At 44.3% G+C, this 14,492-nt stretch overlaps 1 protein-coding gene across 1 annotated transcript; it reads right to left on the bottom strand.

The window, feature by feature from the left end:
• Positions 1–11: 11 nt before the first annotated feature.
• CCN6 (cellular communication network factor 6) lies at positions 12–6,848 on the bottom strand (the record flags this gene model as incomplete). Its single annotated transcript, XM_082756176.1, is given in 7 exon segments — positions 12–322; positions 658–851; positions 2,027–2,269; positions 2,658–2,938; positions 5,627–5,685; positions 5,688–5,897; positions 6,756–6,848. Coding segments are annotated over 7 exon segments (1,362 nt in total). The 3' UTR covers positions 12–40.
• Between the last annotated feature and the right edge of the window lie 7,644 nt (positions 6,849–14,492).

Raw genomic sequence — 14,492 nt, 5'->3', positions numbered from 1 at the left:
GTCTGTCACCCTTGAAGTATATTACAGTCGATGGTGTAACTCAAAAAATTTTGAGTTCAGAAAATATATCTCCTGGATCACTGCAAATCCGCTGACATACACAAGACGTTATCCACATCATCCTCCATTTAAAGAAGCCTTCATTGGGACACTCAAACTGTACAGTGATCATTTTGGACTTATTAGGTATGCAGCATCTCTTGTCCAAACACACACCACAGAAAGTTAGTTTGTAGGTTTGTGAAGATGAGCACCCAGAAAAAATGAGTTTCTCTGCTGTAGGAAGCTGGAATGTTGGTTGACAAGTTTTTCCTTTTGGAATCTGCAATAGTAAAACAAAGAAGAGCCTGTCTTTTGACACACAGAAAATGGAACACGTAAGATTCTGCAATGTTTACATATAAATATCTTAAAAATTACTCCCTCAAAAATACATTTTTTTTTTTAAGTTAACAAATAAATATTATGAGTAACTGAGCGATAGGACAGCCTTTTGAAATTATACATCTGTAGTTTACTATTGAAAGCTGACGATTGAAGGTAGAAAAGGGAGAAGAGGCTTTTTTTATGACTTAAAGTATTTGCTATTAAATCCATTTTTCCATTACTTCTGGTATTTTTGTTTTCTATTAACAATTAATTTTATATACAAGGTACCTTTACTGTCTTCAGGATATTGGTCAGACAAGGCTGGATGAAGCATAATCTCTTTTCTTTTTTCATTTCACATTTATTGTTTTCATTGGTCACTCTGCTGGACATGCCTATGCCACAGGTCCTGGAACAGGGTGTCCAAGGAGTTGCCTGTACTAGGCACTTTTTCTTCATAACTAGTGGTAAGTTTCTGTAAACTGAGACAGCAATATGTTATCTATGCAGCATAAATAATTGAAAACAAAAGGCTAAGAATTTTGTTTCTGTTCATGTAAGTAAATGTAAAGATAAGGCTTAAAAATGTTATTCGTAAGTCTTAACTCTGAGCTGCTGTCCTGGTTTCAGATGGGATAAAGTTAATTTTCCTTCTAGTAGCTGGTATGGTGCTGTGTTTTGGATTTAGGATGAGGATAATGTTATAACAAACCAATGTTTTTAGTTCCTCTCTAATCAAATTAGTGACGTTCTCTAGGAACGTGCTTTGAAGTTGGTTGCCTTACTGAGTGTGGCTTTACACACTGCCTTAAATAAGTTTCTATAAAATGTCTTTGCACTAGGTATTGTTGTAACGTTGAAACAAAGGCAAGCTTCCTTCCTCATTTTTGCCAACTCGCATAGCCATTGGTAACTTTTTGGAGATTTTATCTGCAGTCTGTTTATCTGCAGGTTGGCTCGTATGCTTCTACTTATTACTCTGCAGTCTTTTGGGAAGGTTTTCTGATCAGTTTGGGGTTCCCTTTTTATTGTATTGATCCATTATGATGATTCAAACCATGATTTCTCCCTAATTTAGGTTGCCACTAAATAAATGGCTTAAATGGCTTTCTGGTACCTGCGTTAGTTGTAATGAAGGTGCATTTCATCTTGTAAACATGCACAGGGATGAAGACCCAGGGAAGGGCCAGGATAGCTTTAATTGGCAGTGAAGCTTCCTTAAAGTGAGTGAGAGGACTACCGTGTTAGCAGCAGAGCAGGAATGAGGTTAAAAGGAGTATCAGCTGGCCCTGGCAGAACTGCATGGACAAATTGTTGTGGGTTTTGATAAGACTATGTGGAGAAGAAACTGGGGGGAGTGCTGTCCTTGCAGTGACCTGATGTTCTGTGAATTGAGGAAAGGTCAAAGGCAGCTTTGACCAATTCCCTGCTAACAGAAGCCAAAAGACTTTTTGCTTTTCATACTCCTCGGGTTTAGAGAATAGAATCTGTCACCTAAGAGTAAGAGGGTTAATTGGGACAGACCGGTCCCCTGGCAAAGGCCTTGAGTGAGAGCTGAGAAATTGCCAGGGCGCTGGCAGCCTGGCTGCTGGAGCCAGGGACGCTGAATGAAGCAAGACTCGTGCACAGAAGCGTTTACCAGGGTAGCTGGGCACACCTGACATCAGTCTGTAGTTGGTTGATTGAAGCTGCTTCTGCTTTCCTGGGCCACAGACGGACTGTCCAGGCTTCTTCCTGCCCGCATGCCTGGTGCAGGGACTTTTTGCTAATTTGGGTGTGAATACAGGCGTACATCCAATGGCCCCACTGACACACAGGCACTTATAGAGCGGGTTAGGCTGGAAGGTCTGCCCGTTAAGATAGTAAACTCCATTGAGCTCGCATCCTACAGCTACCAGATCTGCAACGGTAAACAACAGTTAGTGGTCTTGCCTACGGAGTGCTTCGTGTGATCATCCTTTCCTGCATTCCCAGCTTCAAGTTCTCCCCAGCCCAAGCACATCTTTGTTATTTCTGCCTTTTATAGCTATTATAGCTACAGTTGCTTTGCTTGAAATCAGCCCTGAGCACACCTGCGAATAACAGGCATGTGCACTGTGAGCTGGTCTCACCGATGCCGAGGCAGTAAGTACAAAGACAGTCCCTGCCCTGGTCTCAGGGGCTCTGAACAGCAGGAAGCCTAAATTTACATCAGTTGCACCAGCAAGCCAAGTTTCCCTTCCCAACCCTTCACCTGCCTGCTCCCACCCTCCTGGATGTGCAGAAGAGAACGTGAAAGCACAACTTACATGCACACACGCCTGTTTCATACCTAGGCTCGTCTGCCGAGTAGTCACAGTAGAGGCCCTTGTGGGGATCGCAGATGTCTGCCTCGTTGCAGCTCTCTCCCGCCTGCTTGGCACAGACCTTGCAGCAGCCACAACCGTCCTTCACCAGGCTCACGCCGGGGCTGCAGGCGGGCACGGGCGGGCAGCGGCACGGCCAGTGGCACAGCTCCTGGCGCGGCTGGGCCTCGCTGCTTTCCGGAGGTTTTCCCCCAGGCTTCAGATGTGGGCCGTGGGCTTGCGCCCTGCAGAAAAACTTACAGACAGTGGGATGCTTTGAGAGGTGGGTATTTTATGTAGAGCTGGTATAGCGTAAGATGAAGGTGGGAGGGAAAATACTGGGGAGTTTCATGAAGACACCTTTTCATAAGCTCACAGGATCAAAAAAAAAAAGACACTTCAAATCTTAAGTAGGAACCAGATGACCAGTTTCACAAGTGAGTATAACCTACTGCTTGTTGGAAACCCAATTCATCGGTCCCTCCTTTTCCTTCAGTAGAACAAAGCCTATAGCAGAGCTGAAGTAAGAAAAATTGTGTATTAATTAATCATTCCTTTTCACAAACCTTCTATCAAATTAATTAGCTTCTGACTCATCCCACTATTTGGTAGCCAACTTTTTGTGCCACTTCTGATGGCAAAAACCTTTCAAAATAGTAAACATTTTGAATGTTACTTTGGCTCAAAAACCCACGTAGCTGTTTTGGAAGGAGTATTATATTATTTATAAATTCTCTTGCGCTAGCTGCACCAACTGGATCCTGTGATTAATAAGGGGAACTAGTAATTGCATGTATATACATATATACACGTGAAGCCCCAGCTATCCGTTTCTCTCTGTTCCTCCAAGCCACAGGGCAGGACTGTAGCAGAAAGCAGGCTCCTGCCCAGACAGCAAGCAGCAGCTGGGGAGGGGTCGCTGCTGGTTTGCCTTTCAGTCAGGTCTCCGACTGGAAGCATCTGCAGAATTCAGCATTTCATCTGTCATATCGCGTGAAAGCTCTTGCAGCACAATTGAGCTGGCCTAATTGCATGCACTGTTAAATGACCTTTTAAAAGGCTCTTTTTCTGCCATTAATTTCCATTTTTTATGGTTATTTGGAACTGTACTTACAATATCTTAATCCACAGCTACTAATGAAGCTCCAAAGTAGTAGCTTTCAAGTTTCTTTGGCTGACTGATTTTTAAGATACCTATTCATTCACAAAAGCAATTCATGCAGTCCTATGCTATGAATATTAAACCTGTGTGATGAATATTAAGCCTTGTCATCTGGTATTCCTTATAGCAGGCAAAAGATAGTTTCATAAATGATTTTGCTAATCGTCAATCATTGGCTGATAAAGGATTTCTTCTAATGCTTTTTATTTAAATGCAGCAATGATACAGAAACAATTAACTTCAGTACCCTTTTTTCAAACTCCAAAGCCTTTCTCCAAAGCGTGATGTTAATTTGATGAACACATGCTTTGGAGTGTTAGAGGCTTATTAAAGGCTTGTTCTAAAGCAGGTTACATGGCAAACAGGTGTTACTATATGTTTCACAGTATTCGAGAGTGTCTGGTTGCTTTAGAAAATTCACTTGCTGCTCAGTGTATTTTTTTTCTTCTTTTTAAGCAAAGTATTATTTTCACAAATTTGGGCCTGTGCCAACTACATGAGCTTATGTTTAAGTCAGGTATCTCACTTCAGAATGGATACATGCAGCAGGAAGCAATGTGTGCCTCAACCAGTAAGTTTAAACTGTATTACAAATTAAAATGTGCTTTAAACCTACAGAATGCTACCTAAACAAGCATTTGCTCTTTCCCTTTTTAGGGACAGATGTCAGCGGAGAGGTGTGAGACTTCAAAGTTTCTCTGGAAGAAAAACACCACCAGGCACGCATCCGATAATTTTCACTGTGGAATTAGTGAATACCTCAGTCTACCTGAAAAATCTTCAAAAACGTTATGTTACAATGAAAATTTAGAGTGCTTGTAAAGTTTACAGGCCAAATATTTTCTAATTCTTGTTTCCCCAAGTTTCTATACCAAAGCTATCCGCATCGCACAAAGCTATCCACATCACTCGAGACCACTGCATACTTTTCCTGATCCTGTGAGCAGATCAGAAAATGAGACCATTGTATGGCAGCCCTTCATGTGCTGTTATTTGTTTTCATGTGTTTCAAAGACTGAAGGTTTGTATGGCATAAATAAACAAACAGCAGAAGTAGGCAATGTATTATTAGTAATCTTCAGGCTTTAAATATTCAGAAAGTTAGCAGAGGTATACAATCACTTGAAAAATTTCTATTTTCTATTTATCTTGATTGCAGATGAAAAATACACTGGGTATTTTTACATATGTGTTTATACACACAAGATGTACTTTCAAAATTAAGAAAATAAATAGTGAACTTGGCTCTTGACACAAATCCCTTCAGCAAAAGCTGTTGTTGAAACTTTTCTCATAAGAGACACACCAGAACCCAGCCCAGGTGCTTTCCTAATTTGCAAAACTAGCCTGACTTAAGATCACTGTGTGTATATATATATGTATATAAATATATGGAATATAAGCATGAACAAGATGTTTATTTCCTTACACTACATCAGATAACCATTTGTGCTTACATTAAAAAAAAAAAAAGGAAAAAGAAAAGGGGGTGGGGGGAAGTCAGATCACTGACAATTTGAACTTCCCTAACGTTTTTTTTTTTTTCCACAGAATCCTGTTAATATACAGAATAGAGGAAAAAGTACGAAGATCAGGCCTGATGCCACAAATAAGCTACACATGAAATTTACTCAGGAGTAGGGAATGGCTCCTTATTCTTTACGAGGAATTTGCTTCTCTGAAATTTATTTTGTCATTAAGCAAATAAAAACTGTAAACCCGGACAGGGCGACGAAGGGAGAAATCTTTTTGTCCCATTTAATGAACTTACCTGTTGCGTACAAGGGATGATGAAGATGGTGGGAAAAAGGAGCCACCGCATGTTCCCGCACATTCAGAAGTGGAACTGAGAGATAGGGAGCAGGCTGAGCTGTGTCAGAGCAAGCACAGCACACAAAGCTCTCCTCTGTCTCCCTTGCCAACCCGACTTTCCTCAGCACATGCATGAACACATACACACATTCACACTTGGAATTCTCCACTTCACGCAGATCCAGCTTCACGCTGAAATTTCCAGCCAATCTTCTTTTCTCTGCCCTGCACTGGGATCCAGATTTTCACACCCTGCTTGGTCCCATCCAGCTGCTTCAGCAGATTCTTCCTGACCTAATTGAGGTCGGGTGGGGTGACAGCTGATTCTTAAAATCTTCCTGCTGGAGATGCAGTGTTATTTTTAACTTGTATTCAAGTCTATATTACAGGAATCTCTGAATTCTGAAGGGCAGGGTGCAAATACCTGTATTTTTTGAGGCAGGGAAAGCAGCGTTTCTCAGAATTTCTAACATGTTGTGCCTAGCAGAATCATAATGTAAAAATTAACACCCTCCACGCAAGCTCTCTAAGCAGGGAGAGAGATGCCATGGTGTGCCGTTGTGCTAGTACATACTTTGCACTGCTGCTTGCTGTGGAATCCTAATGGGTTTTTGCTTGGAGCATGCAACCTGTCTCACTGCTATGCCACCCTGCTAAACCAGCAGGCTGGTAAAATCTCCAGCTTTCCTCCTCCCCAGTGCTATTGAGGGGGTATGCCTGACTTTTAGGCTAACGAGGATAAAATAAAAGCTCCACCCCTGCAGCAGCAGTGGTGGTAGTGCCCTGGTGAATGCTCTTCCTTCCCATTTGCCCTCCCTGTCATCTCCCGTGGAGCTCCAGAGCTAGGCGAGGATGCTGCCAACCACCATGCTCACATAGTAGCTCTCTATGGACAGAGGCTATGGTGGCAGCATCGAATCAACCCCAGCCTGAGCAGTTCTGGTTTGCTCCCAGGCCTGGAGCACCACATCCCCTCTGCAGCTGCAAATGAATCCTGAACTGGGCATCTGAGCTCTTGATCAGTGAGAACGGCTCTTCTTTTGCACATCCACTTTGTCACCCACATCAACACAGAGTCAAAACAATACCTGGGTACCAAGTGGAATCTGCAAATCAGTTTTTTCAGTGGTGTTACTATGAGTGTGCATCAGTTGTCTTTTCCATGAAATGCCTATGAACATAGCACCTAGGTTTCTTTTCCATTTGAAAATCTCATCTGTATAGTTTCACATCATCATCTGGGATGGAAAAGACCTTCAAGATCAAGTCAACCTGACCTACCAAGTTCCGTCACTAAACCATGTCCCTTAGTGCCACTGCATGCATTTCAAAGCACAGCTCGTGTTATAGGATCAGAGGTTAACTGAGGTTGGAGGGGATCCAGAAGGTCTCTGGTCCAGCCCCTGCTCAAGCAGGGACAGCTCCGAGGTCAGACTGGATTACTCAGGGCTCTCTATTTTGGGCTGGAAAACCTCCAAGAATGGTGACTGCACAGGCTCTCCAGGCAACCTGCTGGAGTGATAAAAGCAAGAAAGGCAGGTTGTCTGAGAAGATCCCAAGTGCAGCTCTTCCTCCTGCAGACCCAAAGAATACCCTTCTCAGTCTCCAACCTGGAAGAAATGAGGAAGGGGACTGGGTCATCCATCCTCCTTCTGCTAGGACCACAGGGAAGCACACAGCATTCATTTGAAATGTGTTCCTCCTCTTTGTACCCTGCAAATAAAGCACATGGCCAGTGCAGGGCTGGGAATGCTCTACATGAGCTGGCAATAACCCTGTAGGGTTATTCATTTGTTTTGTATGCTTTATTTTGTTGGAATTCACCTGGAGAGCACAGTATCTTCAGGATCAGAGAGCAAGACTGAGTCTGAAGTTTAAGATAAACTTTTTGCTTTATAAATATAATTAAGCTGACAGAAACTTTGGGGTTTGGGAGGGGTGAGAGGAAGGTTTCACCCTGCAGAAGACATTCAGGTGGTATGACACATTAAAACGCGGTTTAAAGTGGCTGGATGGCTGCCCCATGTGTGCAAAGCAACCTGCATGCTTCTTCAGTCCAGGCAGGGCTGGCTCCTAGGAGCAGTGCTCCTGCCAGGAGGACCTGGATCTCCAAAGCAGCAATGTGCCTTCCTTGCATCTCACCAGCACATGCATTAATTGAGCCTGGCTGCCTGAGCTTGCAGGACCTGCAGGATTAAGCCCTGAATGTATCTGATAAGGAGCCACAAGGTCCACAAGTACAGACAAACACCGACTCCCTTGCATCAATAACGTGCCAATGCTTTGACGGCATCAGAGCCTGTGTCTCTGTTAGTACCAGCTTTGATTTAAATAAATGGAGGCTGTGTGCCCTTTTGGTATCCTGCAAATCTTCAGCAATCCCCCACAATTTAAGATTTAATGTTCTCAGTGCTATGTCCAGACTCAGCAATAGTTTGTCTGTATGCATCCTTCTTGCCAAATCTCCCTTGCAGATTTGATTACATAAAGCATCATTCATTTCCTGAACTAAACCTGCTCTGTCGTCTGGTGCCATTCTAATACTATCCTGAAGGAAAATGTAATTTGATTGTATATTCAGTGATCTCCACATACAGCACACATTTCTTTGGCGCTGAAAATCATCCTCCTTTCAGTGAAATATGCCATGTAAATCCATTGTTTCAAGAGACAGAGATGAAAATGTATGGGCTATAAAGCCATAAATGAATATAACCATTTATTCTAGCAAAATACCCTGTCTTAGATAAAATGCCAGAAGTGTTTACTATTGATATTTGTTATAAGCCAGGATTTTCAATACTCCTGCAGGGCTGGTGGAGTCACTGTGATCCAGCAAAGCCAGGGCTGGGTTCAGCCACTCCTAATAATTGGGTGTCTGTCCCTAGGGCACAGCAGAACCAGGGGCTCACCTCACCTTTGGCAGCAAGGTTTTAACATTTTGTCGCTATTTGTGCGTTGATGTTACAAAGAGACTCCTCTGTTTCTGTCAGTAAAACCTACTGTCTGTGTCCCTGCTCAAAAAAAAATAAACAGATGAGTAAAAAGAAACAGGCACGTTATATGACAACGTATTGCCCTTGGCTCACGTTTAGTGTTTTCTTACAAGCCGTTTGCCCACAAGGGCTTTGCAGAGAAGCTGTCTTCTTCAAAACAGCCACCTCTGTACCTCACTGAGAAGCGTGCTGGCTGTTGGCAGCAGCCTGGCTGCACAGGGACACGCACCCCACAGCATCCATGTAGATGTGGTGCTTAGGGACATGGCTTAGCATAGACTTGACAGTGCTGGGTTAAGGGTTGGGCTTGATGACCTGAGAGGTCTTTTCCAACCTAAATGACTCTAAATGACTCCTGGAAGTGGAAGAGCTTGCTCCTGAGCAGCACAGTGTGCCCCTGCCCCAGGCTTCACCAGGCCCAAAGGCAGGGTGAAGCCAGCCTGGGCAGGCCGGGAGCATGGCGGCCCTTGTGGAGGAACCCCCTGTCACTGAGGCACTGAGGTGCTGCCCTTCTCAGCTGGCCAGCTGTTTGGCCCTTGTAAATTTGGGCCCGTTTTGCTTCTCTTCAAATTGTGTTGCAGAAATGAGTTGTGCTTGAAAATGTAACTCTTCTCCTGGAGCTCCTCTGCTAACAGCACTTTCCATGGTGCAGGGGGATAGAAACACTTTTTACAAGAAGTAGCCATAAAATGATCCTCGCCATGTGTTCCAGCTGATGTCTACTTCCAAACTAATTTATAAAGCTTCTCAGAAATGCAACCCAATTCATCAAGATATTTAGACATTGATTTAAGGTGTCTAAATCCCATTTTTTTTAATTTATGTGGGTAGGTGTCAATTTCCTATTCTCTTCTAATGAGCCTTAGACTCAGAAAAGATGCCATAAAGTGCCTGTATTTCTAAGGATACATCTCTGAAATGCCTCATCTTTACACAATTGTCAACTCTATGAAAAAAGAAATCCTCAGAAGTGCTTAAGCTGAATATTTGTCAGCAAACGCAGGCTTAAGTCTCCTGTTAGCTGATCTTTTAAAAATCCCATAGATGCTGAACAAAATTGTTCTGCACTCTGCCCAGCTCTAAGACAGACTCTTCAACCCATCCAGAGAGACAAAGACTATAAAATATAGCTTAGGAAGAGTGAAGGCAGAGACAGGAATAAAAATGAAGATGAACTGGGGACCCACTAGGCAAGGCAAAGAAGGATAACCATGCCACACTAACCCATTACATGCTGAAACTGTGAAATTGGCCAGTTCTGCCTACAGAGCAGTGGCTCTGCTTTCTCTTTTTGATTTGATACTGAATTTTCCAATGACAGAATAAAGTCAGATCAGCAGAACTACTATTTTCCAAGCAGCTTTTCCTGTCCTGACAGCTCCAGCCTCGGCCATAGGCACTTTGCAGAGCATGCACCAGGCTCTGCAAATCATCACGATGAGTATCTGAGCATAGCGGCTGGTCCTGCCATGCAAGCTGCCCAAGTCAGGGGATCAGATGACTCTCAAAGGGTTTCCATTGTTAATTTCACCAGGAAATAGTAAAGCAGCTTCCCAAACTCCTGTGCTGTTTACTCATGTAGTTTGCGTGCCAGCTAAAAAACATTCCCGATGGAAATGAAAATAAGGTCCCCGCCAATGTCCTACCCAAGCCTTCCATGAGGGGAGGGCATGGGAGACACACACAGAAAAAGTGTCTTGTGTTTTTTTTTCCCAAAGCACTGGTTGAGCAATTTTTCTGTTTTATTCCCAGTAGATACTTTACTAATGTTTTGAGAAACATCCCACCGAAATACTGGTGTATTCCCACTGCTATCTCCAGATTTATTTTGTCACCCAATCACCTGAAAAAGAAACTGAGCTTTTTGGTCTACAGGGTAAAGATCTGATGGTCTCTACAGAGACACCCATAAATTTTAGAGCACTGTCTGGACCAGGTGCCCATTTTTTCATGGCAAGTGTCTGAACCGAAAGGTGAGAACCCCCTGGCAAGGGGAAGGGAGGCTGTGCCCATCCCTCTCCTCTCAGATGGGGTGGTCACGTCCACCTCTCTCCTCTCCTGTACAAGAAAGCTGTTCCGTGTCTCAGAACTGATAGGATTTGCTTCTTCATTGTATGGTTCCCTTTAAAATAGTGGAAACAGGAGAATTGGTGGTTGAGAGCCCAAAGAGTACTGGGTGGGCACTTCCAATCCAAGCAAGGTCCAGGTTTCCCAGAAATGGTGACAGCCTGTCTTCAAGCTCTCACAAAGAGGGTTTCCAATAGGGCATAAAACAGCTCTTGCCCCAGCCCTCAGGCTGTGTAGTTTAGGCACTAGAAAGCAGTAAACATCCAAAGGAAAAAAATAAAATAAAGATCCTTGCCTCTTTATTGCAAAGGTATGCAAAATAGCGAAATTTCTGTATTTTACTATTTAAGAATCTCACTTCAGCATGTGTGTATGAAAGAATGCAAAAAAACATAGGAAACTCAGTTTAACCAGACATACTTGGTTTCTTTTCGGTTTCATATATATAAAAAGCATCAAACTAAATATGTCCAAGAAGAAACCCACATCAGCTTAAACTCTCCAGAGGGCTTGCAAGCTTGTCTGGCTTGCAAGAAAATGTTGCCGAGCGGTGTTGGGTTGACCACCCCAGCAATTCAGCTGCATAGTTGCCCTTTCTTTTTCATGCCTACAGCAGAATTCCTTGTAAATCATCGGGGGAAATGAAAATAACCACCTCCGTTGCACAGCTGTGTCCATTTACTTCACCCCAGCGCTTCGTTCCAAATAACGCATCCGTCACCACCAGGCTGAAGTAAGGAGGAGAGGTGGCAGACAGGGGCTGGCTGGTGGGCTGCCCAAATCCTGTTTGCCACAGGGGATGAGGGGGTGAGGGAAAAAGAAGCAGGAGGGGGTGAAGGCAGAGGTCTCCTGGCGAACGCCTGCATCTCGGTGATCACAGATCCCATGGGAGAGCTCAAACAAACAAGTGATTAATGTGTCCGAGATCCAAGGCTCTCGCTCCTGTTTTGCAGAAAGGACTATTTAATTTGTATTCTCCACAAATGAGTCACAGCCTACCGATGGCTACAAAAGTCTCCATATTTTTTCTGTGTACACTTGGCCTCGGTGATGTTGCCTTGCTTCTTTTATTCAGCATTAAATTCCTGGATCCCTGTGCTCTGGGGAGCTCTTGTGTCAGCAGCTGGGAACATTGCAGCTGCAGAAAGCAAGAATAGAGGATAGATACCCTGCACGTACCTGCGTAGATACACAGAAGGCCTCTGAATAAACCAGGCACAGCCCTATATTGCAAAGCTAAGAAGAAATTAGGAAAATTCATTTCATTTTCCAATGGAATTATAAGAAAGAAAAAAAAAAAAAAAGAAAAAAAAAGATATTAGAGGTTTTTTTTTAACATATATTTAGCAATGCATGGATCCCTGAATCCCTGTCCTTCCAAATCTCTTACAGACTACCTTAAATTCATGGGAGAAGTGCTCTATCTTGTATTAGGTACAGTCCTGCCATCTGTCGGATATTTTTAAAATTAAACCCTCATTTAATATAAGAAAGGGAAAAAAAAAAAAAAAAAGCGCCACTGACAGCAGTTGTTTGTTTGCTTTTTTTATTATTATTATTTCAGTCAAGTGCCTGTTTGCTTTTCTAAAGGACTTCAGCAACCAGCAGCGATCCTGACATTTCCTTGGGGTCCAGCTAACCAGGGGCTCCACCCAGCCAGCCTCCAGACACAAATATTTACCGGAGGATGCAGTATAACACAACATATGGAGGGAAGCGGTAGGTCTCTGCCTTTTGGGTCAGGATTCTGCTAGATGCCCTCCAACACAGACAGCTACACGTGAACCAGGGACCTTCCCATCTCTGGGGAGCAGCAGGCATTTTCACCGTGCAGTTCATCTGTTCAGATGGACACTTCAATCTCAGGAGGAGATGAATCACATCCTCAGAATACCTCTATACCTTTTTTTTCTCTGGTGACTATAAAGAGAGCTCGGCATCTGGTCAGAGAATTGCACCTTTCATTGTCTGGGCATCTTTCTGGCAGAAGAACCTGAGCCAAAGACAAATACCGGTGCCCACAGCTCAGGTGGCCAGGAGCAGTGTACAGCCTGACACTTGGATGCCCTCAGGTGATTTTGCAGCCCCTTCTGGCCTTGCTCTCTGTGCTTCTGGGGCTGGCGTCACAGCAGACCCATCGGCATGGCACTGCCTGCTTGGCATAGGTGGTTGGGGCCATCCCATCATCTGGGTAACAGTGAAAATTGCTTTGGCTCCCTGGTCTATGTGAGAGGCAATCAGAGGGGATGCCCCTCAGCAGTGCTCAGGGTCCAGTCACAGGGGAAATCAACAGCAGCAGCCCTGCAAACACTCACACTGCAGCTACATCTAGCTCACCAGCCACCAAATCCTTCCTTTTAACAAGAGTCGGGCTTCAGAAAAAAGAATCAAAGCAAAACAAAACAAAGCACTTTCCAGTGAGGCTCTGAACAGGGTGGATATTTTCAGGCCTCAGAAACGTGCGAATTACCATTGCTCTGACTCAAGCCTCTGATGGTTATGGATGTGCTTACATTACTCATTGGCTCTGAACAGAAGAAACAAGCTCTCTGGTCTCTGCTTTCACATACTTAAGCTATGTTCAAGAGATAAGAAGCCCCAAGTGTTTTTTCGTTGTGGGAACCAGGCAAGGTTAGCTAAACTGACAACTGGATCTTTTTTCTGATGAAAATATGGAAGGCGCGTTTCAGAAACTGCTTGCTGAAGAGGCTATTGCAGCTGCATACAATGGCAGAAAACATTTTAGAAAAGTTGGTGCATTCACAGGGGGGAGCTCGCACGGTTCTTGTCCAGTTTCACACTGCTGCTCTTACTACTGTGTCAAAACACGAGCAAATTTCCTCTCTGAAAGCCAGCAGGCAGCTAAGGAAGCCACTGCAGATAACACCATGTGTTCTCTATGCTGTACCGAAAACATCAGGAAAAGCTCATATCTGGTCTGGGCTTGGGAGGTTTTCCTACCCCCAGTCCTTCTCCACAAAGAACTGATGCAAAATGTCCCAGGGAACTTGCTCCTGCCCTGACTGCAGCTGGAGCCTGACAAAAATAATGCGGAAACCAGGCAAAAATGCTTCCCTGAGTCATGTCTGTGATTTGAGGCAAGGTCACAGCGTGCTGGGAGACAGCCCGGGGCGAACACACTTGGATGAGCGACGTTGGCTGATGCCCAGCTATGACAGCAGCGAGAAGGTGACATTAAGTGAGCCGCACAACATGCACTCCTGCCCTTTGCCACGGGCAAGCACACATCTCGGACATATCCCAGGGGTTGCATCTACACTGGTGTGGAGGAATAAAGCTCAGCTGCCTATTAAAACCTCAGCAAAGCCTCGCTTATTGTCCATGCTGTTCATACTCATGAACGTGCAGCATGAACTTGGCCCAGGCATGGAGGATGCAGCAGTGGAGGAGGAAAAAACACACCAGTCAGGGTGCCCACACTGTTTAATCTTAGCTGGACATGTGTGGTTTGTAACACCTCAGCTCCACGTGGTCTCCAGGCACCTTCAAAGCACCTTTCCTCAGTGATGCTGGACCTCCAGCTGCTCATGCCCCAACAGAGAGCACCAGGCACAGCCCAGAGGTTAGCGTGGCTCTAGCACTCCCCACGGGAGTTGTGGTTGAGACACAGATGTGGTTTGGGGGATAAGTGGATGTGGTGGTACAGATAGGAGCTGGTTTGTGTGGGCTGGCCTTAGGGCCAGGTCTGTTTTATAGAGAGACAGCCTCTGGGTCTAAAACATACCTGACAATTTTCTTCGT

The sequence above is a fragment of the Aythya marila genome, assembly GCF_965140915.1.
Source record: "Aythya marila genome assembly, chromosome: 3".
NCBI classification, from domain to species: domain Eukaryota; kingdom Metazoa; phylum Chordata; class Aves; order Anseriformes; family Anatidae; genus Aythya; species Aythya marila.
This window is presented reverse-complemented; position numbering and strand designations above follow the sequence as displayed.